Source organism: Zonotrichia albicollis, chromosome 6 (genome assembly GCF_047830755.1).
Source record: "Zonotrichia albicollis isolate bZonAlb1 chromosome 6, bZonAlb1.hap1, whole genome shotgun sequence".
Classification (NCBI taxonomy): domain Eukaryota; kingdom Metazoa; phylum Chordata; class Aves; order Passeriformes; family Passerellidae; genus Zonotrichia; species Zonotrichia albicollis.
In genome coordinates, this window is record NC_133824.1 from 32,540,880 (window position 1) to 32,564,705 (window position 23,826).

Sequence of the window (23,826 nt, forward strand, 5' to 3'; positions counted from 1 at the left end):
TGTGGGTGCTGGGGTCTGGGCTCCACCAGAAGCAGCACCAGCGTTTCTCAACTCAAAGCTCACACCAAAAGCACTTCTGGTTTGGAAAAGAATGTAATGCTGTAGTGGTTGCAGGTGGTGTGAGGCTAATTGGGCTCGGGGGCATTGTGTGGGCTTTGGTTTGCCCTTCCTTCCTCCCACTCCTCCTTGCAAAATATTTAAGTGCAGATTTGAGGATCAGCGAAAAGCTGATGACGTAGAGAAAACGAGAAGGCTCTTGTATTTTGTGATTGTGATGTTTCACAAGGGGAGCAAAAAAGGACAGACTCCAAAAGAGTTGGCCTTGTGTTAGTGTTCTCTCATGCAAATCTCTGGAGATGATTTTTGAGTAAGAGATGAATTTAAATTCAAACAGTGTAGAGCAGGAGAACTGGCCAGATTGGGAGAGGGTTTTTATGCCACAATTTGTTCTTTGATACTCTAGAGAGTGGTGCCCTGCACAATGATCCTGCCCCGGAAGGATCATGAGAGAGATGTTTCATACAGTAAAGTAAAGGAGGGGAGGAGAATAAGGTATTTAACCTAAATTGAAGCGTGTGAAATGTCCTGTGGCTGAGGCTTAAATCTGTCATCTCCTTCCTGTTAGGAAGCAGAGTGCTATAAAAGAGTGTGCTTTTCCTGCATTAGGTTACTGTTGATGGTTTTCCCCAAGAGTGTAATGGAATAAAATGGATAGCAGTATTTGCATACCGTTCTTCCTCACATGCTTATCTCTTGTTGCTCATTCAAGCCCTGGTCATGATTTTTCTTCACGGCTTTCAGGCACTACCTGTGGGTGCGGTTGTGGCTCTGTGGGGCAGGTGCTGCTGGAACCTCTCCTTTGCTGCTGCCTGCAAGTTCCTGTTAGGATTGTGTGCTTGTGTTAGCACACTGTGCATGTTCTTTCTGTGCCTGCACTGCGTGTTTGTGGAAGCATCCTGGGGGTGCCTGGGTAAGCGGATTTTGTCAGCTGTGGTTGGTAACTCAGCTTTCTGTGGGCAAGAACGCCTCCTGACATTTGTAGTACTCGTGGCTGTGGCAAGCTCGTGGGCTGGGGGGTGTTTAGCACGCTGCAGATACTGTGCTGTCTCCTGGCCTGGGCCTGCAGGTGCCAGGAGGGCTCTGTTTCAGCGCTGACCCCAGGCAGTCCGTGTGTCTGGGTGAAGCTTGCTGGTAGCGTGGGCAGTGCTGGGAGCTGTGCTGGCGGAGCAGAGGGGGTGGAGCGCTGCAGTTGCTCTATAAATATACCCGACAGGCTGAAATCTAGGGACTAAAAGATTGGGTTGCTATGGTGATTGATCTGAATCAGATTATCTGTGGGGCTGTTCTCACAGCGTGTGCATGTGTGGTGACTGTGTGATCTTGCATGTACAGCAGGCTGCTTTAGCCAAGCTTTTGGCTGAAGCAGGGAGGAGAGAGGAAGCAACATAGGGCTGACATATGGCAAGGACGGGGAAATCTGTCACTATAGCAACCAGGAACCTGAATCAGTCCAGCTTCACTCCGTGGTACTGCGGAAAGGTTCCCATCTGTGTGCCATGATACTTGTGTTTGTGGAGCAGTTCTGGTCATTTTCAGTCTATCTGTCAGCACCCCTGCCCATGCTACTTCCATTTTGCTCTTGACAACTAATGTGGAAGCTAAAGATGCTTGACTGTGTCAGTTCTGTTTTCAGAAGGCAAAGAGATAATATTACCTAGTAGAAAAGGAAGAAATCTTTTATTTATTATAATTATTGAGAAGGCCTTCAAAATAAGTCTTCTTGTATTGCCAAAACCTGTTTTCCCCATTCATTCTTTAATTTTGTTTTATCTGGTTTGTTCTGTCCTTTCCCTCAAGATTTATTGATAGATGAAAAGTGGAAATAGTTGGGTTGCATCTGCTGTTTTATCTGTAAGCAACTCTTAGTGATTGAAGTGATGCATGTGCTCCAGGGCAGATGCTTTTAGAATTTGCCTGCAGTCCTGTTCTCTACTGGGTGATTTCTTATGCTTGGAGCTATCCCCATGGCATTTTCCAGAATCACACCTATGTTATAGGTTAGCCATGCTAGATAAATATGTCACTGTTTGTTTAGGTATGCTTGCAATTCTTTGAAAATGCTCTTTTTCTTTCTTTTTTTTTTTTTTTTTTCCTCCAGAGTGCAAGTATCTTGTTAGGAGTCACAGTTTTGGCATGCCCTGCTGCCTTGCCAAGGTGCATGGTAACACACAAAGCAGCTGCACCAGTATAGCAAGTCCATCCAGGTCAGATTTTAGAAATTGTTCCATGTTCTGTCAGATTCTGGAGAAAGGGAAGTGTTCTCATCTCTGCTGTTGTCTGTTTCTTGTGTTAGCAGAAACACTGTAGTATGAATACTGCCTGTCTGCTTTTTTAAAAGTTTAGTACAAGCAAAAATAGCATGTGCTATACCAGAGATAATGTCTGGCATCATTTGAAACACACTTGGAAGAAGAAGTAACCAGAATTTCAGTGGTAAAGATTCCATAAAGATTATTAAAATGTCTAAAGACATAGCTACCATTGACAGTTCACACTGGGCTTCAAACCATGTTGTTTCCAGTTCAGCAGTGAGTGGAGTTCCTGCCCACAGAGGTGAGGTTGGCTGGTCCTGAGGTACTCACACCTATTTCTCATAGCTTAGCAGATAGGTTAAGGTGTGTGATGTGAGAAAAAGAAACATAAATCAGTCCAAAGGTGGGCATTGAAACTCCTGGCCCTGTCTGTGTTTGTTTCGATGCTCAGTTTAGTTCAATTGGTGAGCCTTGGGTTCACAGAAAACAATGCACTAAGGTCAGCATAGTGGCTATTAGAGCTGAACTCAGTACAGGCTGTCTTGGCTGAGAGTAAATAGAAATTCAGGATGTTCCAAGGAAACAAAAAATTTAGTTCTTTTTGGGCATGACTAGAAATCTGGTTTTTCCCAAGGTGAAATTTCAGTGAACCGTAATTTATGTGGCTTCTGTCCTATAATTTGTTCTGTCTCTTTCACAATTTCCTCTTTTTTCTCTTTCACATTAATGTTCCGTGTGCTCATTATTCAGTCAGCGTGCAGATTGAATTGTATGATTCTGATTTATATTCTAAAGATATCCATGCACTGGTGATGTGTGCAGTATGATCCTTTTACCAGGTAAAAACTGGAGGTAATAAAAGGAGAAGCCTTTCTGGTCCCATCTTACAGCGTGGAAGAATTGTAAGGAAAGCAGGGCTTAGCACCTTCCTGTTGGAAATGAATCTGTTGTCTTCATACCATTTTTGCAAGCAATGGTGTAAATACCTGCCAGGTGTCATGCAGGTCAGTGTAAGCCTGGCCCATCAAAGCTGGGAGCCCTCTGTGTGAGGAAAACAGCTGCAGGTGAGTGTGGGGAGTTGTCCTTGGCTGGATGCCACTTGTCCACCAAGCCACTCTATCACACCCCTCCTCAGCAGAACAGGGGGAAGAAAATAAGATGGAAAAAACCTTGTGGGCAAAAGTAAAGGCAGTTTAATAAAGCAAAGATTGCATTCATGGAAGCAAAGAAGCCCAAGAAATTTTATTATCCACTTTTCAGAAGCAAGTGCTGTCCATCCATTTCCTGGGAAGCAGAGCTTCAGTAGGCTTAGTGGTTGCTCCAGATTATAAATGTTTTAAATAATGGGTTCTCTGCCCTTCTCCTCTCTCTTAGGTTTTTCCTGAGCAGATGTGATATGGGATATCCCTCTGGTCAGTTGGAGTCAGCAGTCCTGGCTATGTCCCCCCCCTCCCAAGACTTTGCATACTCCCCAGCACTGCTGGGGGGAAGATGTTGGGGAGGCAGCCTTGATGCTGTGCCAGCACTGCTCAGCCATAGCCAAAACACAGATGTGTTGTCAGCATCCTTCCAGTTACCAGTGCACAGCACATCACTGGGAGGGCTGCTGAGGGGAAAATGACCTCCATCTCAGCCAGACCCCATACAGTGACACTGGCTCAGTTAACAGTTTGTTATCAAAGTTATTCTTAGACTAAATTGCTTTGTTCCTCTAGATTTGTGTCTCTAATAAGAAGACTCCTAACAAAGATTGAGGGCTCCAAGGGATAGATGAAATAGGATAACTGCACAACTCATTAGTCCCAACTCAGCTTGGGACTAATGCAGGGCATGGCTCTGACACAGCCAGGGCATGGCTCTGACACAGTTTAGATGACTCTAAATTGGTAGAAAGTCTGCTGTGGTTCTTTCATGCTGCCCTATCCATTGTGTGCTGTGATGCTTTTCATGAGTGTGTGTTTGTTTATATAGGCTTTTATTTCTGGGAGGACTTTAAATTGCAGAATACCATGCAGATTGTCCTCTAAGAAGTTGTGCTGCAACCTAAAATGTGGGTGTTTGGGGAATTTTTAAATGCAGAGTAATGCCAATAATAGAAGTGTTTGTTTTTTTGCACACTTTTTTCATGTCGTGGTTACTGGTAAGCCGTGGTTTTGTGCTGGTTCTTGCTTTTTGTCTTTGTGCCTAGGCTACAGTGCCAGCTTTTACTGGTGAGTATTGCTGACAGCTGCTACAGTGGGTGGGTAGTGTTAGTTCTCACCAACCCGTTCACCATCCATAGAAGTGCTTATTTCGGTTTTGGTGTTGTCCGAGACAACATTTTATTTTTCTGTGTATGAGTATTTTTCTGTGGTGGGCCTTCCCTTCTCTATTTTTCTTGTTTTCTAGAGATGAAATAACGGGAAGTCTCAAGTGCTGCTTGAGGATTTGGCCTTCAAAAGGCTGGTTCCAATATGTTTGCAAAGAGAAAAGACACTGCACAAGACCTTTTCAGAGAAAGCAATGTAAAGTTAAAGCAGTTTGGGAGAGAGAAGAGGTTTTGACATATCAACCATCTTAGAGTCAAGATAATTTCTTGGTTCAGGTCCAAATTCCAACATGAAAGAGGAAAAATGAAGTATCTCTTGGTTGTTTGATCTATTTCTGTCCTAATGTACTTAGTCTCTAAAATCTATTGGATGATTGGAAGGATGATAGGAAATCTCTTAGAAAGAAACTATTTTACCTCTGTATTGCCTGTAGAGGTGCTGTCTGTGGTTCTGTGATCACCTGTGTTCAGTCAAGTCTTCCAGATTCCCTCAACTACTTTCTCCTACCTTTTCTTTGTGCCTGCACAAGCAGTTGTGGGGTCACTTGGTGAACGAAGTAAAAAAAAAAAAAAAACTTTCTAAAAACAAAAGCAGGGAGGGAGAAGAAGGGGGGGGGGCTGTTAGGTTTAGTCTGTATCAGCTCCACAGTGTGTTTTGCCCTGTAGCTGCACACACTCTTCTGCCAGCACAGGGAACAGAACAATACTGGCCTGAAAGGAAGCTTTTGCCAGATAGGGAGGGGGAGGCAGGGATGGGATGCCTGTTTGTGTTGCCTTACACAGATCATCATCTGTGGTGTCTGATTCCAAGCAGGAGTAGGAAGATGAGTTCCAACAAATGCTGGTGCAGTACTCCTCTAAGTGCTGTCATCAGCCATTGCTAGATCTCTGAAGAAGCCAGAGATTGAATAGAGGAAGGCAAAAACCCTACACTTGGTTCTAATTCTTCTACCTCTTGCTCCAATCCAACAATAAATCATCTTCCCAAAAAAGCCTTTGTCTTCTTATGTCTGATTGTAACTGTTGTGTTGTTAAGTATAGTAAATCAGTGAAGGTGGCTCTGGAAGCCCTGGCACATCTGCATCAGTCTGGTCTCCCTGGTACTTGTGTTTAAATAGAAAGTGAAAATCAAAAAGTGCTCAGATATTTTTCAAAAAAATTGAAAGAAACTTCGGTGTTTGATGTCAGTGGCTTGTAGCTTCAACCATTCCAGGGATATTGTAAGCCCTGCATATATTCCTTGTACTTGTCTGCTCAGATATTCTTGAAATTTCATGATTTCTAAGACCTTCATAATGCATACCTTGCTAACTTCTTTGCAGAGCTGTGGGACATGTGTAGGGAATTGCAGTCATAAGACAAATGCAGTGTATTTTCTCCACCTTCACTGAGGGGTTGGGTAGCCTCTGTTTTTGAGGAAAAACATCTTTGATTACCACTAAGTAGCAGAATTTCCTCAAAGTTTCACTTCTAGGTATGCCCCTGTCTGTGACTGAGCAGTTTGTTCTTTAAAGAGTTCTGGGGAAAGCCATTTGGAAAGAAAACAGATAAAGTAGTTCTTCAAAATGGAGACAAAAAGGACCACTTGATATCCCAACTTCATATTGTTCCTCTTAAGTTTTTCTGTGCCAAGATATTTGCAGAATATCAAGGATCAAGAACTTTTCCAGGACAGATTCTACAGTGTTTTCAGTAATATCATTAAAATGTAGAAACAGACACTTTGCTTCCTGTGTCTGTATTTTCTCTGTTGTTCAGAGAAGATAATTTACAACAATATTGCTGCTCAGAGAAGATAATTCATACTGCTCTTACTTAGGATTCTACAGTAACTGTAGTTGAGGATCTACTAAAAACATGCCACAGTTTCACAAAATGTGATATTTTTTATGTGTGAGGCTTTAAGTTTCTTTCAGTTTATTACTCCTTTAATAGTACCTACTGACTAGTATGATTTTCCTTTTTTATAAATTGCATATGTGCTTTTTTGTTCTTACTGTTGTAATGTTTTTGTATTCTTGCTGCTGTTTGAGGGCTAATGAATAAAATTTCTCTGCTGTGTATGTGATATGTTTGCATCCTGCCTTAGAATGTAAACATGAACTGAAATGGAAACCTTATTCTGAATATGTCCCAGAAAGCAATCAATTAAGTTTTTAATGTAAAATAGCTCTTATTAAAAAATCCATTGGAATACTTAGTAAACTTCTAGAATACTCTGAGCATCTCTGATTTTTTGAGTTTCTGAGACCTTTCAATTTCATGAAGTTTCTGTTTTCAGGTTGGTTTCAAACACTGTAGGGAACACTGTAATGTGGAACTATATTCCTTTTTAAAACTTTTTTTTTCTCCCTGTTCTTTCCTGAATTCTGTGAACTAGGAATGGTGGGTTTGGAAAGAATTATTTTCTGGATATCTATTAAGCATAATTATTGACAAGTAGTAATGCTGCACTATAATCTCAGTTTTACCAAGAAGATGTTTCTATCATAAAGTACTCAGAGAAATTTGCTGCAGGAGGCATTGGGTATCAGGAGTAAGGAGTGAAGTTAAACAAGATAAATGGAACTGAATGAAGTAAGTGAAAAACCCAGTATGCTTTACAAGATGCACTTTTGCTATTGTAAACTGCAATTCTGTAGAACTGCAGTTCTGTATCTGCACAGAAAAGGTGTTAGAGATCACAGTCTTTGGGAATTGTGGAGATCATTCCTGCTGACAGCCATTTGCAGGTTTGGGATGGTGGGATGCATTTTATCAAATTGGATTTCTGGTGTTGCGCCTTCTTTAGTTGTTCTGTTTATCCCACAGCTAAAGCTCAGGTTGTGGGGTTTTTTTCCTTCAGTCTTGCCAGTTGAAGCTCCTTTCCCAAGCACTCTCAAGATCTTATGGATTTGCCTAAGCAACACACAAACCATGTAATGAGTAGCTCCTTGGCAGTGGGAGGCAGCTTTGTTGGTCTGTGTTCTCCCTTAGAACAGAATCATAGCATCATTTACCTTGGAAAAGACCTCTAAGATGATTGACTCCAACCATTTATTCTGGAGATACTCTTGTACTTTTTTGTGTGTTTTTCATCTCTCTGCTTTTGTGGGCACATGGCTGTGTTTTTATACTCATGAAGACCGAGGCTGTGGATGACCATGACTGCGCCGAACGTGGAGGCTTTTTGGGAATATAATTAAGGTCATGAAGTTGCTTGTATGTCTTGGGTATTCCTGGTTGTGCTTTTGACACTCTTGCTTTTCTTGGTTCTAGATTGGACTTGGCAGACTGTTCCAAGCAGATTCTGTTCCCCAAGGCAGCGATCACGGCTGATGGGATAGCTGACCACTGGATCAATGAACAGGAATTCCTTGAGATGACATAGGGAGGGGCATTGAGCACAATGGTGCAGAAAAAGAAAATCTGCTCTCGGCTACTTGACTATCTTGTGATCATTGGAGCCAGGTAATGTGAAACAGTCTCAGCAGAGCTTTTGCTTGGGCAGTAGAGTGGGGATAAATAGCCTTGCATCCACTGATGAAACCTTCCTGATGCTCAGGAATTGCTGTCTGAAATGTGTGCAGAATGCTCCCCTAAGGGGAGCACCTACTTGAGCCAGGGCACTTCTTGAAAGACACTAGTGAAGTCAGAATTTTTTAACTTGTGGTCTTTAGACTTCTTTTCAAGGGTCTGCAGAGGGTGACTAAGAAAAGCTAATTTAACTATCACTCTCTGGTAGTTGTTGTGTCTGAACTTTGCTTCTACTGGCATCAGGACAGAGGGATTCACAAATTGAAAACACTGAAAGCTAAAGACAAGTAAAATACAAGTTTTCTACTACTTTTATTACTAGTAATGTGCTAGTAGTAGAATAATACTACTTTTCTAGCTTTTGAAATGTAGTCTATAAACTCAGTTAAAAAAAAATCTGAAACTTGCTTTACTTGGCTGTTTTTCCCTGTAATACTTATTTATCCTCACAGGAATGACATGAATGCTTTCTTGTTTTAAAGTCTTATTAATAGATAAAATGTTATGCATATTTACTTAAAGCACATATGAAACGCAGGATTGATGTGTTCTGTTTGTCAAATATAGAGATACTCAATAAATGTTATTTTTTCCTTATTCAAAGTTTATGCAGCAGCCTTCTGCAAATTCTATGTAATGGATGTATCCTAAAGTCTGTTTTGCTTTCATTTCTAAATATCAGTGGTTCATGTGCATCAGCCTGTTGCTGTATCTCTTGCTTTCTTTTCAGAATACTTTGAATGTAATGTTTTAATAGGCTGAGTGGAGGAAATTATGTAATCCTGACTAATAGTTATTTTATTTTTGCATTTTACAGACCGAATACTATAATGGTTAAATACTTCTGTCTGTAGAAAAACAACCAAATTTTCTGTATGTCACCAACTAGGAAGAGGAGGGAGAAATGTTAGCTGCCTCCTCCAGTGAAGCTTGTAGTGTCTGATGTTCTCACTTAGAAATTTGCTACTATCGCTTCTGGACTCCTACAGTTCTCTTGCTTTTTGTCAGCCCATGCTGTTAGGCTGCTGCTGCTGTCTTGTTTGGCACTTTGGCAAATGCTTGTGATGAAGGATGGAGCTGACTGAAACAGCCTCTCCTACAAAGCCCTTAGGAGCTCATGTGGCCTTTACTGTTACATCTTGTTATCCACTGTGCACAAACAACAATACTTTTTGGAACTGTTGGGTTCAAACTTTCCCAGTGTCTGAGAAAACTCTGTCCTTGTAGCTGATATTACATCAAAGGCACAGAGTGGTGATACATGCACTCGTACGTTGTTGATGTCATTTTTTGGACCATTTGCTGCCAAATAGACTCTCTAAATAGTAGCAGCATTATTTGACATTTCTTTTTCAGCAGATCATGCATTAGTTGTGTCCATTAACATATAAAAGTATTTTAGTGTTTCTCTTTTTTTCATACAGTATTTCAGTATCTAACTTTACAGGCAGTATAAATCTTGTTACCAGTTTTATTATGAAAGCATATTTACTTGTTTTAAATAAAACATTAGTTTGGAAGAGTTAGTCAGCAGAGCTATTTACACCAGTGATTTTCTTTTGTAAATTGTGAGCATTCTATTACTACTTGTTTGAATTTTTTCACATCTCTTATATGAGAAAAGCAAGTGTCATTTGTATTTTGAAATAGGCAAAGGCATAATATCTTGAAAGAATCTAGTGGAAAATTAGGAAACAACAGTTTTGCCTTTTTGTCTTCATGTTTCTGTGGTGATTTGTAGTCCAAAGATAGTGAGTCACAGTGGTAAATAGCTGTGCATATTACCATGCAGTTTTTATATAAATTACACTTTCAATCCCACTCTGAAAATCAAACGCATATGTTTGTGTGGTTGCTAGAACTTTTAATGAAAGTGGTTTTAGGATGAGGTCCCTATCCCTCCACTGTTGATCTGAGTTCTTTCCTTGTAAATTCTTGCTTTCCCAGTTAGGAATTGATACTGATTTCTCATTTAATTTTTCATCTTGTTCATAATGGCTGAAATCTAGGAGCTTTTCCTCTGACTGTGTATTTGTGAAGGGACAATGTGTTTCCTACTGAAATGTTGCCCAGAGACCTGTGCAGTTCAATTAATTTTGAAAATCAAAGTCAGAGCAACATGACAATGCAGTGTTCTCCTGGGAACAACATATTCCTGGAAGGCCTTTTCCTAATCAGATTTGAACTGGCTCCTTGCTAATGACTGTATGGACTTAAACTTCTTTACTGAACCTTTCTGCCTTGTGCTAGTGAGGAGCTTTGCAGTGCATGACTGAGAAGCTACTTTCCATGGACAGTAGGGAAGAGAGGGAGCAAAGATGAAGTTGAGTCCACAGGCTCTTGGCACATTAGCAGGAAGTTTGCAAAAATATTTGTTACTGGTCAGCTATGTATGTGGTTTTTTGTTCGCTTCTTTTGTAGGCACCCGAGCAGCGACAGCGTCGCTCAGACCCCTGAGCTGCTGCGGCGTTACCCTCTGGAGGACCACGCCGACTTTCCCCTCCCGCCCGACGTCGTGTTCTTCTGCCAGCCCGAAGGATGCCTGAGCGTGCGGCAGAGGCGCATGAGCTTCCGCGACGACACGTCCTTCGTGTTCACCCTCACGGACAAGGACACGGGCGTCACCCGCTATGGCATCTGCGTCAACTTCTACCGCTCCTTCCAGAAGCGAGTCCCCAAAGAGAAGGGAGAGGGCACGGGGGGACATCGAGCTCGAGAGGGACAGAAGGTCGCTAAAGCTGGGGATGCGTCAGCGCCCCAGGAGGAAGCGGGCACCGAGAGTTCAGAGAGCGGCTCTTCGCTGCAGGCCCCCAGCGCGGAGTCTACCCCCGACGTGAACCGATCCCCGCGCAGCAAGCGCCTGGCCAAAGGCAGCCATCGCTCTCGGAACAGCACTCTGACTTCGCTGTGCATCCTTAGCCATTATCCCTTCTTTTCCACCTTCCGGGAGTGTCTGTACACCCTCAAGAGACTCGTGGACTGCTGTAGTGAGAGACTGTTGGGCAAGAAGTTGGGGATTCCGCGTGGGGTGCAGAGGTATGTTGAGAGGGAAGAACTTTTTCCTCCTACTGTTTGTGTTCAGTGCTGCAATTTATTTGCACAATAAATTGTGGCTCCAGATGTGGTTGCAGAAGCAGCCAAACACCAAGGGTTGGCTTTTTTCACTGTTTTAACCCAGGTTCACGGTAGGAAAAGGAAATTTTTATAACAATTTTTTTAAAACTTCTCTCTCTGATTCTGTAATCTGGTATGATTTTAATTTTTGATGCACCTAAGGAGGCACTACCCTTCTGAGGACTGAAGCTGAGTGCTTATGCTGCTACTGTTGCTTTGGCATTTAAGCTCTGTGGCAGTGTATGTCAGGACTGATTTTCTGGGAAGTTAGAAGCAGCCAAGAAAATAACAGAGAGAATTTCTACTTGGGGCAGGAGGGAAATTATGAAAATGTGCTTAACAAGCTTATGAAACAGTCTGAACTTCAGCGTGGGAGCGAAAAGACTAGAGAAGCAGGATCAGCTGAAATAGGTCAAAGTACAATATTTGAAGGAGAGTGGGAGGAGAGGTAGAAAACAAAGTAGTTGTCTAGGAAACATGGGAATGGTTGTTGGTAGCAGCAAATTGACAGGAACGTGGTGTATGTTTAATGTCATGTAGGAATTGTAATGTATTTGCTGCTGTAGTGTTGAGTATGTAACAGAAGCTGTTGCACTGTAGGGTATGGAAGGGACAATTCTTTATGTATTTCAGCCAAGGATGTGCATCTGTGCTACTGTGCCTGACACCTTAGTTCCAGGATGGTGTTTTCCTCTCCAATGTGCTAACTGAATAGAAAAAGTATGAAATTAATCTCTGGAGAAGTAGGGGATTATCTTCAACAGTTTGAGAGGCAGGACTGTGAGATAGTACATAATGTGAATTAAGTAGCTTGGTACACTCAAAATTAAACTTGTCAAAAGCAAAAAATGACAGGATTATAATTATTATAATTTTTATCTTTATACACTCTTTACATTTTGCATGAAATGGTGTGTCCCATTTATAGAGCAGTGGCCTACTTCTTGGGCTACTGCCCTGGAATAGTTCTAGGGGACTATTCTGGGCTAGTATGACTGCATTAGCAGATTTAGCACTTGAATCCACTGATGGAGAATAAATTATTTTGTCAGAGCAAAACTTCCCCCCAATGGAAGTAAGTGTTAAGGAATGCTGTTTTGTCACTTGGTTTAGCCTGATAATTATTGAGGAAAAAACACCCCACTGAATTTCATGATTTTCCTCAATTTGGTGTTTGAATGACATGTGGTATTTGAAAACTTTGCTCTTATTTGGCATAATTCTTAAAGATTCTTAAAGAGAATAATTAAGTGATAGATGAGGATAGCAAGAGACAGAATACTGAGCATACATCTCTGGGAAAAGTAAAGCAGCAGATTTGAATTACCATGTGGTTTTCTAGTGGTGACCTGGAAAAGTAGAATAGTTTTGAAGTGGTGGCAGAATAAAGGTGAAACTGAACCCTTACAGCTGGCAAAAGTGGAGCACACCTCTTAGCAGCCTAATGTCTTATGCATGACAAGTAGCTGAAGGAAGAGTGGAGGATGAGAAGCATCACAGTTCCTGAGAGGTGTATCATGTACTCAGTGTAATCTCAAATTGCCCTTATTTTGAGCCATCCAAATTTCTCTAATTATTCTGTCTCTGTGAAGCCTCCAGTGTTATAATCTTTTTTCCTTTTAGTTTTTTTTTTTTTTTTTTTTTTAAGTTGTGAACTGTAAGATAGAACCTCCAATTTGAACCCTTAGCTTTCTTGGGGATCTGTTCCAGTAACTTAAGATATTTTTCAGGCTGCAGTTATTTGGAGAATGAATACATTCTCACTGCTACAGGGTAAAGGGCTGAAGTGGACAAGACTCTGTGTCCCTTGTCAGACCCAGTTTGAGTTGTGAAGCTCTGAAGGCCATGAGCAATGCTGTACATGCTTTTTGCCAGCCTGTCTGTGAGCTGCAGGCTTGCAGATTGCCAGCTTAGGGTGTGGAGAACTTGCTGCTTGTTTTGCTAAGGTGCCTAAATGTTTTCTACACAGCTTTCAGACATTTTGTTGAAATAAATCAATTTTTCCCATGGGTTATTCAGCTCTTAAGAATGATACATTGCAATTTAGAACCGAATAATGAAGGGTATTTTATCATGCTAAAACATCTGGGAGATCTTGGATGTGGCATATTTTTATTATCTCAGGTTTAATTCCTATTCTTGCAAAGGTTTGTAGACTGCTAGAAGCAGAGTCCTGCAGTCAGTGTGCTACAGTTCTGAATGAGATAGGAGAGTGTCCTGTGTGCCTGCTGAATTTCAAGCGTGAGGGTGATGAGAGTTCTTCAGAGATCTGGACCTGACTGAATCCTTTAAACGCGTGAATGAAGTCTGAAGTTATTGGAATATGAATCCCAATATAACCAGTTAGATTGTGCCTGGGTCAGTGTGACCCTCGCTGCTGAGCCAAAGGTGGCTTCTGTGGTGTTTTACCCCAGAGATACCTTGGCTGTTGCAGATTGCAGCAGGGCACTGGTGCAAGTCCAGGCTTGTCAGGAACTCCGTTTACCTCAGGAGAGAGAGCTTCTGGCGATGGTGAAGAGAAGAAGGAGAGGATTCCGCTGGAGGGTTGCCAGATGTTTATTCCATGGTTACAGAGGTCTGAACCGGGGCAACTGCTGCCAACAGAATGCAGGCCGCATGGTCTCATTAACCTTTTAAGCTCCGGGACAGGGGAAGGGGAGGGGACAGGTGAGCTACCAACCAGGTGAAAGGGGCAGGGTCTCAAGGGACTAGGGACATCTATCCAATGTCCCCCAGGCCTGAGGGACCAACCACACGACGCCTTGCTGGAATGTTAAACCTGATTGACAGGGCTCACTCAGCAAGGGGGCGAGGGGGCAGGGAGAGAGGCATAGGCACACCTGGGAAGGGACCCGGAAGTTTAAAACAGGACATTGCAACACACCACAACATGAAGTGACATCCTTGATTCCTGCCACAGAAAGATTTATTCTTCCTCACATTGTGGGTTGTGTCGGTATGAATGCCTATCTTCCATTCCTTTGTGTGATCAAAGGTTTGTCAGTTGCCTCTTTTAATCCTTGGTGGATCTCCCCTTTCTCTGGAAGAACCTTGCAGAATGGCTGTCAAGTGAAGTTCTTGGAGTGTTAACCATGGCGTTCTCCCTGTGCAGGGACACGATGTGGCGGATTTTCACAGGCTCCCTGCTGGTGGAGGAGAAGTCCAGCGCCTTGCTTCACGACCTGCGGGAGATTGAGGCTTGGATATACCGCCTGCTGCGCTCCCCCATGCCCGTTGCTGGCCAGAAGCGGGTGGACGTGGAAGTCTTGCCCCACGAGCTGCAGCCAGCTTTGACCTTTGCTCTTCCTGATCCATCCCGCTTCACTCTGGTGGATTTTCCATTGCATCTGCCTTTGGAGTTATTGGGAGTGGATGCCTGCCTGCAGGTGCTGACCTGCATCCTTCTGGAGCACAAGGTAAGAAGGGAAGATCATTCATCTTTGATAAGTATGTAGGAAGTTCTGCCCTCTTCAAAACCAGGGTAGGCTGGATTTGTAGAACAGCTGTCTCTCTGCACTGTCTGGAGTGAATTTTGTCTGTGGAGGATGAGGGGAATAAATAGCTCCTTCTGAGGTTCCTGTTTTGAAAAGTTCTGTTCCCACTCATAAAAACACCCAAAGCTTGTTTTCAGACAGATTAGTGGAGGGTTACCAGTGTACAGCCATTGAATTTCAGTCTGTGCAGATCCCAAAATCTGTGATCTTTGTATACACCTGAGGGGAGTATTAGAAGTGAATGGTTGCTGCAGTGCTAAGGGGAGTTTCTTTGGTTGCAGGTTGTATTGCAGTCCCGAGATTATAATGCACTTTCAATGTCTGTGATGGCCTTTGTGGCCATGATCTACCCACTGGAGTACATGTTCCCAGTGATCCCTTTGCTTCCCACCTGCATGGCCTCTGCAGAACAGGTACATATTTTTCCTTTATTGGTCTTTCACAAAAGATGTTTCTGTGATGTCTAAAATTGTTATAGTTGTAGTCCTTTTTTCATTCACCATCTTTTCAGAGATTGTATCAAAGTCTGCCTTGCAAAGAGCATTGCTTGAGTGTGACTATTTAAACCACAGGTAACACCATTTATGTAGGATATCTTCAGAGCACACTCAGTGAATAAAATGATTCAAAGCAGTAATTCACAAACAATGAACTGAACAACCATAGATCGACAATATTATTATGATATTTACCCCCTTCCCCCTCTAAACTGAGTATTAAAATTTGTTGAGGAGGGTCCAGAGTAATATTTAAGGATGCTTGAGGGCTCTTTAATTCAGAGTTCAGGAACTATTGCCTGCAATCTCAGAAATATGAAGTGTTGTTTAGCTTCAGCTGGGACCTTGGGTTTTGCCGATAGTCAGTTCTTTGCAGGAGCTCATTATTCTGCTTGGAAAGATAGAATTCAAGCCATCTTACTACTTCAGTGCTATCATGCAACTGATGCTGTAGATTTGTTCTTGTGCCACTCCTTGGAGGGAACCAACAGTTCTAGATTAAAAGAATAAATTAGCCTCCCAAGCCACTGGTCTCAAACTGCTATGTGCCTAGTTGATTTAAACCTTTTTCCTCTGTTTATTACCTTGCCAGAAGCAACCTGAATTTGCCCATAAGTTTTCCACATACATTTGAAAAAAATGTGTCTATCTTGTACTTCTTAGAGATGTTATTATTTTGAAACCAAACTACCACTACGAGCATAAGGGTAAAGTCCTTGTATGTGCCTATTTACAGTGGCACAGACTCAGTTTGAGCTGAGGATGTTCATCCATGACTTCCTGCTTTTCAACTTAGGCTCTTACTCTAAACATTTTTCTTTTTTGGACCATGATAGACACAGCAAGCTGTTTGCAAAGAGCTGTGTAGCCATGTACATTATGTCCTGGGTGGCAGTGGGACATGAAACATGGGAGATGGAAATGTGTTTTCTCCTAGATGAAAATTGAGCCTTGCTGAGTAGAAGCTTTTATTCTTTTTTTTTTCTTTTTCTTTCTTTTTTAAATGCTTCCATTGTATGGTATTAATTACTTATTTATCAATGCATTTTCTGCTGTCTACTCTGCTATAAACATACTGTAGTCAATAAATAAATATTTGGGAAGAACATGGTGATATCAAGTGCAGATTTTGTCCTTAGTAAAGTCTGTCTTTCTCAGTTGCTTCTAGCCCCTACACCTTATATCATCGGTGTTCCAGCAAGTTTCTTCCTTTACAAACTGGATTTTAAAATGCCTGATGATGTATGGCTTATTGACCTGGATACCAATAGGGTAAGTGGCACACATAAGAAGTTTTGGCTTTGTTTCCAGGAGCTGTGCACTGTCACCAGTGTACCCACTGAGAATTCAGTAATGCCTGGCCTCAGTCTGCCTTTGCCACTCCCATCTTAAACTTCAGGATTCTGTTCCTTGCTGTGTCTCAAGGTCCCCATCCATCTCTTTTGCATTAGGCATCCTTTTTCAGTAATTGACCTGGCTTTATCATTAGTAGGTGAATCCTCAAGCAAATGATAGAACTTTCTTCTTGGCTAATTGTCAGACTGGCTTATAGCCCTACTTAAGAAACCCAATCTGTTAAGAACCTTCCCACAGGCTGTCATGGTTCAAGTGGGGCTATGTATCTCATTTTCTACCAGGGTATGAGCAAGGCTAATTTAAGGAAAACGTGAATAACATCATCAAATTGATGGAAAGTGTGGGTTGATTCAAATTTCTTGTTTTTGTGGTAAATGATAAAGTAACTTCATTGTTTATTATATTGTAAACAATAACAACCTTAAAGAAGTGAAGAGCAGGTGTCTGTCTGAGACTGTGAAGTTTTTTATTTCTTATTTTACTTTTGTGTCTTTTATTCCTCGGTGTCTGGAGTGCTGGAGATTCTGGGGATTCTGTTTTGGAAATTACTACAACTGGGGAATTTTTAGTCTGTTGTTGTGCTTAATTCCAGGTAATTGTTCCCACAAATGCAGAATCTTTGCCAGCACTGCCAGAACCTGAAGCTTCAGAGCTGAAAAAGCATCTGAAACAGGTACTGTGCACTTTGGTGAAAGGACTCAGATGCAGCAGAATGTAGCATATGTAGTGTTGCCTAGTCTTCTGCTAGAGTGAATAAGAATGCAAGTCAGTGAATGTAAAGCTGAAATGTCCCTGTACACAACAGGTGGTTTCTTATTTGTTGTTTAAGGCAAACTTGTTTCCAGTCGATGCAGAAAGTTCCAGATCCCTCCTTTACGTTTGCCATGTAGGCTTTAAACTCTGACTTGATCCATCAAGCTATGATCATCTTTGTTTCCCCTCCATTCACAGATCTGTGTGTGAAGTGTCAGTCTCTCCTCTCAGGTCCTGCTAAGCCATTAATCAGCTTGGGTCATCCTGGCTGATCGTGTCAAGCAGGTTTTATCTCTTTATTTCTGTTTTCCTTATGCACGCTGCATGCAGTATCTGAAGGTAAAGTGTGCTACTAATGTGATGAGGTTTGCTCTTTCTCTTTCCTCATAGACCAGGAGAGCAAAGTGTCTAACCTCTCTGATATCCCTGTACCTGCTGTCAGCACAGATGGAAGTGATGTATTGCCTGGAGTTTTGTTAGATCAACCTCCCCCCCACTGCTGCCTCACCCCCTTGCAATTTCAGGCACTATTTAGTAAAACTTCCTCACTAGTGCAAAGGTAAACTCAAGTATCAGAAGAACAGATTGCAATTTTTTTGAAGATATATTTAAAATTCTCGGTGTTCACCCAGATTCAGCTTACATTCCCTGCGTATTGCTATGGACATTGTTATTAAGGTTTTGTCATTGGCAAAGGAGTGCTGCAGGTAAAAAGCAGACAAATTGTGGCCCACATTGTTAAGGTTAACACTTCTGTGTGCCTTTGGTTGTTAGAGTCAATAAATGAATTCCAGGATATGTGCTTTTGAACTGCTGTAGAAAGTTCTTAGCTGCATCATTAAGGACAACAGGCTTGCCTGTTTCAAAGTGACCAGATATGAATGTTTGGGGGTGGGGCAGTTATACCTCTTTCCCAAGATGTGTCTATTTTGTGGTCCGTTTCGTTTTCCTCTCATTTGTGATATTTGGTAGTAATAGATATATTTTTTCCTTCCATCTGTTTCTCTGTGGTCATGTGTTCGTCTTGGCTCTGATGGGCTGCTGTGGTGTTATCATATGATCTTCCATCTTGCCTCCAGTGTCTGGTTAGCATGACTGCAATCACTCAGAAACAGCTGCTCACTCCTGACAACAAGGTTCTTTATTTTATTCTTTTCCCCTCAATTTTCCATTTTACCCTTTTCCTTTAGAGTTTTTTTTTGGTTTGTTTGTTTTGGTTTTATATATATATATTTTTTAAGTGAAAAGATGAAGCCTCAGTGGCAAATGGGAAAAATGAGGAAGATTTTGGATAGGTCTGGGTGTCCAGAACTGATTCTCCGTTTGTGCTGCTCCTTGAAGATTTTCTGAGGGTTGAAGTGGTATCTTTATGGACAGATGAAGGCTTCATTCCATGGAAAGTGGAGGTTTTCAGGGATAAAGCAGGTGTTTGTGTAGAGGTGTCTCCACGTTTTCCTGGAATATCAAATTACTGGTTGAATAGCCACCTTTAAGGGCAAGTTTCAAGGCCTCTAATTCCCAAGATGTATTCAAATTACACATGGAAATAACTCTACAAGCAGTAGAGTTAAGCAGTGCCATACTACTAGTAGTCCAGTTAGAACTATCTGCTTTCATGTCATGAATGATCTAGCAAAGCTGAATTCTGTGCTACTCCTTGACTGACTCCAGGACTGTTCCAGCATTGAGGAGATCATTTTGACAATCAGCACAAAGGAGGGGCTGGAGATGCTTGTTGACTCAGCGTGGAGGTGGTTTAAGAGGAATTAATGGAGCATGCATAATTGTTGCAATTGCCTAGAGGGCAGGGTAGCTCTTATCATTTGTTCCTTAAATAACTGTTCTTGCTGAATGTGTGCATAATGTCCTTCAATAGGCCCTGGCCAGCATGAGCCTGAATACTCAGCCAATTCTTAATCTAGAGAAGTTTCATGAGGGGCAGGAGGTGCCTCTGCTGCTGGGAAGACCACAGAATGATTTGCAGTCTACTCCCTCCACAGAATTCAACCCTTTGATCTATGGAAATGATGTGGACTCTGTTGATGTGGCTACCAGGTGAGGCTTAACAGGAAGGTGGCATTGAGTCTTCATAAAAGTTTGCACTTGAGGGCAGCATAAACATTTCCGTGGATGAAACAGTATCTGCCAGGTACTATTCCAGATTCTCCTTGACATCCTGTGGGGAAAAAGAGCAGTAATTACAGTCTTTATCTCACACAGTTATGTTCATGCAGGTAATAGATGTATCTTGAGGTGAGGGTGTTTTGCTTCTTGCATTTTCCTATAGATCATCCACTTAACCTGGATTTGCAGTCTGATATTGGATCCTCAGCTTAAATCACAAACCTTAACTACAGGAAAAAAAACCTGGGGACTTAGTTGTTACCTCAGCTAGTAGAAACAAGAATGATATCCTTCACTGAGTGTTTGTGTTAAGAAGGTGAATTAGAACAAAGTGGTTTTGGTTTGTATGAATTTTTCTTTTATTTTTTGCAAGACAGCTGTTTTCTAAGAAGAGTTAGGTTATCATTCTTCAAAGGTTTGAAACATTGTCTATGGCATACCTTTTAAGGGCTCTCTTTATTCTTTTTTCGTTCTACTCTGTGTTTTTATCTAATGTATTGTTCTGTGTTTCTTTTTAGGGTTGCTATGGTGAGATTCTTCAACTCACCAAATGTTTTGCAAGGTTTCCAAATGCATACTCGCACTCTTCGCCTCTTCCCACGACCAGTGGTAGCCTTCCAGGCAAATTCTTTTCTTGCCTCTAGGCCCAAGCAAACACCTTTTGCAGATAAGCTTTCCAGAACACAGGCAGTAGAATATTTTGGAGAATGGTCGCTCAACCCTACTAATTATGCTTTCCAAAGAATTCATAACAGTAAGTGTTGGTCTTGCCTTTCCTGCACTTGGATGTAATGCAGGAGCTTAAAAACCAGACATTCTAGGGAAGGATTTAATTTTATACCATATTAGTCCTGCTGGCGGGGTGGGGGGAGGAATCTAGTTCAAGGAATATTTTTCTCTTTTTATGTATGGCCTCATGTGTTTCTCCCAGGTTAGCTCTGCTATTGGTGAGCTGCTCCTCCAATTAATTTTACCTCTTGTTTGATTATGGAGAAATCTTGTAGGCTTCTTAAAAACTTCCCCTTTGTGCAAGACTTAGTAAAGGGTAGTGTCACTGTGAATGAAGCCTTTGACACCAGTAAATGAGTTTGGTTAATGCTCTCCTTGGTTTTTTGTGCAGACATGTTTGACCCAGCCCTAATTGGTGACAAACCCAAGTGGTATGCTCACCAGCTGCAGCCCATCCACTATCGAGTCTATGACAGCAATTCACAGCTGGCTGAGGCCCTGAATGTCCCAGCAGAGAAGGAAACAGATTCTGATGCCACTGATGACAGGTTGGTGGGGAACATGCCCGTAGTCACATGAGAGTAATTTCAGATTGCTGGACTGTCCTACTTCTCATTTGCAGCCTTTTCCTGTAGTCTGCCAGGCTGTTGTTTCATTTCATGTCTGGGCAGAGTACTGACACTGAAGTAAATTTTCTCACTGCTCTGTTATCACAGCAAACCTCTTAACGCTTTGCTTGTGTATTCCTTTACTGTGATTCTCCATACTTATTTTCCTGTTTTCCTTTGCTACCTGTATGCAACTTGACAGTTGTCATTTCCTCACACCCTAATTGTCTTTTCTTCCATGCTGTTCTTTCTCTGGTTATTTTTGTTGCAGTATTGCAAATACTCTCACCCATCCTACAACTCTCTTAAATCTCTGTTCCCTATCCATAATTATGCAAATCTTAGTACTACCCACTGCCTGTAACCACATTGTGTGTTTAGTAAAGTGAAATGAAAGTTTATATAGTAGTTTTAGGCCATATTTGATGGAGTTTTGTGTCTAGTTTTATTCCCTTTCATTCCTCCCTGGTTTGTGAGATCTTTCAGCCTTGGACTTGCACTTATTTTGCATTCTACACAGCACCAATGGTCCTAACAGAATGGAATTTATCACTAGTGTAAAAAGGAAATGGTTTTACTTGTGATTCCCAGTTCCCTTGAATTTGTCCTACATAAACACACATGTTTTGTGAATTAATATACTATTCTCTACTCACTTATGTTTAGCCTCATAACTTTACTAAGAGATTTTAAATGTGTTCCCATAACTCTTCACATACCTAAAAGTTATGGTTTTTGCTCTTACCTTTCATGAAGTTGGCCTGTGAAATTTGTTGGTAGCTACTATATTATGAGATTTTTGGGAGGTCCTTGAAAACAGTGCTGATTCAGATCTTTAAAGCATTAGAGCCTGCTGTTGCTTTGATGCTGCCACTCATCTCTCTCTCGTGGCAGTGGCAGTGACAGCGTTGACTACGACGATTCAAGTTCCTCCTACTCCTCTCTTGGTGACTTTGTCAGTGAGATGATGAAATGTGACATTAATGGTGATACCCCAAGTGAGTAACTTTTGCTTTTACTTTCACAAGGTCCACATAGGTTCCCTTTCCTAATTCATCTGAAGTACTTTGGGAAAATGGCCTCCCCTAAATCCCTGAATCAGAACAAAGAATTGTCCCATTGTGGTCTTGCTCTGAGGTAAAAGTGTGTGGGTAGACTGAGAAAGGACATTTCTCCTGCTTACAACCAGCTTCCTCCAAACAACATTGTGAAGAGGAAAGACAGAAGTACGTGCTGCTGAACAAAACTGGTTCACTAGATCTGGAAACAACCTGCTGCTGCCAGTAAATACTGTGCAATATGGACAGCAGAGTCTCTGAGACAGTGAGCTCTCTCCTGTCCCTGCATATTGGTTCTCAGTGCTAGCTTTAAAGTATTGCTCTGTCCTAGTGGAGACAGAAAAATGCATTCTCTGTGGCTTATATGGAAGCTGCATAAACACTCACTTTGTTCAATAAACTAAATCTAGAAGTCCCAAAACATTTCCTGTGTCCCAAGGACAAGAAGTAATAATCATAAACTGAAACAAAGAAACTCTACTTGGATGTAAAGAAAATAATTTAATGGTTATTGTAATTGAATAGGTTCCCAGGACCACTGTAGAATGTCAACCCTTGAAAACTTTGAAAACTCAGTGGGACAAAGCCCTGAGCAACCTGCTTTAATTTTGCAAGTGCTCCTGCTTTGAGGAGAGAATTGGAATGGATGACTTCCAAAAGTCCTTTACAACCTAAATTTTTATGAAAGTTGATTCTGTTGAGCAGTCCTCATCTTCTAGGAATATTTAGTTAGATGGGCAAAAGGCTGAAGAAGGCAGTTTTGTTTAACGAATGATGATGTGTTTGCAGATGTTGACCCCCTGACTCACGCAGCCCTTGGTGATGCTAGTGAAGTGGAATTTGATGATTTTCAAGAATATTCAGGGGATCCTGATGAACAGACCATGGACAGCGAGAACTCCCAAGAGAATAACCAGCCTCGTTCAAGTTCCAGTACTACAGCCAGTAGCAGCCCCAGCACTGTCATCCATGGAGTGAATCATGTGTGTACTGAGATGAGTTCAGCCTCAAGATCAGCATATTAGGATATAAAGAATGGGAGAATGCACGTGGTTCTTTCTGGGAAGGGCAAAAGCTAATAGGACTGTGACACCATGCACAGATTTAATTGCATGCACACCCTGGATTTTCTGAGCAAGGTGGAGTTTGCTGGTATCCTCTTATGCTGGGATAGACCATTCCTGTACTAAAAGTTCAAGTGCATTGAAAAATGCATTAGCAGAGAGAAATGGTCCAGGTTGGGACTGCAGGAATTGCTTTTACAGATTCTGGAAAGACCTGATATCTTTAAGGGAACAGGTAGTGGGGTGGGGAAACTCAAGAATTTGTGGTCATTTAAGAAGAATGGGAACATGGTAATGGAAAGCCATTATCCTGAGCTAACATTTACTAGTCACAGCTGTTTTAAAGGGAATTAAGTCCCTAGAACTTAATTGGTGGACCAAATACTGCAGTGTGTATGAAATCCTAGTGTAGAGACACAGATAGTGAGGATGTGGTGGGGGCCCCGTAGCGAGCAGCAAGGACTGTGCAGATTTCCCAGTTTGAAATAATTGTTCTTGTCCTGCCCTTCAGTTGTATGTAACGCAAATTAGCGAACAGATCAATGATTTGACTGGTCCACAGGAGGCAGCAGACTCAGCAGAAATAGAAGAGAAGTTGGCTGCTGGATTTTCAAACCATCTCTCTTCCTTGCCACTGCAACCAAGCTTTCCCAAGATAAGCTTGGATCGTCGTGAGAGTGACATCGCAGCTGGCAGCATGAGCTCCTCAGAAGGGGTGGTGAGGAAGCGAGAGTATGACAACCCATACTTTGAACCACAGTATGGTTTTCCTACAGAGGATGAGGATGATGAGCAGGAAGAGAGCTATACCCCAAGATTTAACCAAAACCTCAATGGAAGCAGGCGAGTCCTTGTTGTCTCCTGCCCTTCTGTACAGTACTTCTGGGGTTTCT

The 23,826-nt window shown here is 41.9% G+C and overlaps 1 protein-coding gene across 26 annotated transcripts in view; it reads left to right on the forward strand.

Moving 5' to 3' along the window:
* The window catches only part of MADD (MAP kinase activating death domain), a 69,164-nt gene that overhangs the window by 5,947 nt on the left and 39,391 nt on the right, over positions 1-23,826 (forward strand). For 12 of the 26 annotated variants that reach the window (XM_074543082.1, XM_074543103.1, XM_074543094.1 and 9 more), the window contains exons 2-14: positions 7,879-8,070; positions 10,558-11,172; positions 14,363-14,666; positions 15,026-15,157; positions 16,400-16,513; positions 17,190-17,270; positions 18,430-18,486; positions 19,227-19,405; positions 19,993-20,228; positions 20,595-20,750; positions 21,702-21,809; positions 22,659-22,852; positions 23,445-23,776. In XM_074543082.1, the coding sequence (XP_074399183.1) occupies positions 8,009-8,070; positions 10,558-11,172; positions 14,363-14,666; positions 15,026-15,157; positions 16,400-16,513; positions 17,190-17,270; positions 18,430-18,486; positions 19,227-19,405; positions 19,993-20,228; positions 20,595-20,750; positions 21,702-21,809; positions 22,659-22,852; positions 23,445-23,776 (2,570 nt within the window). In that variant the 5' untranslated portion in view covers positions 7,879-8,008. Of the gene's footprint in view, positions 1-2,241; positions 2,265-7,878; positions 8,071-10,557; positions 11,173-14,362; positions 14,667-15,025; positions 15,158-16,399; positions 16,514-17,189; positions 17,271-18,429; positions 18,487-19,226; positions 19,406-19,992; positions 20,229-20,594; positions 20,752-21,701; positions 21,810-22,658; positions 22,853-23,444; positions 23,777-23,826 lie in introns of those variants that run through there. The other 14 variants (XM_074543097.1, XM_074543100.1, XM_074543104.1 and 11 more) reach the window with 7 other exon arrangements.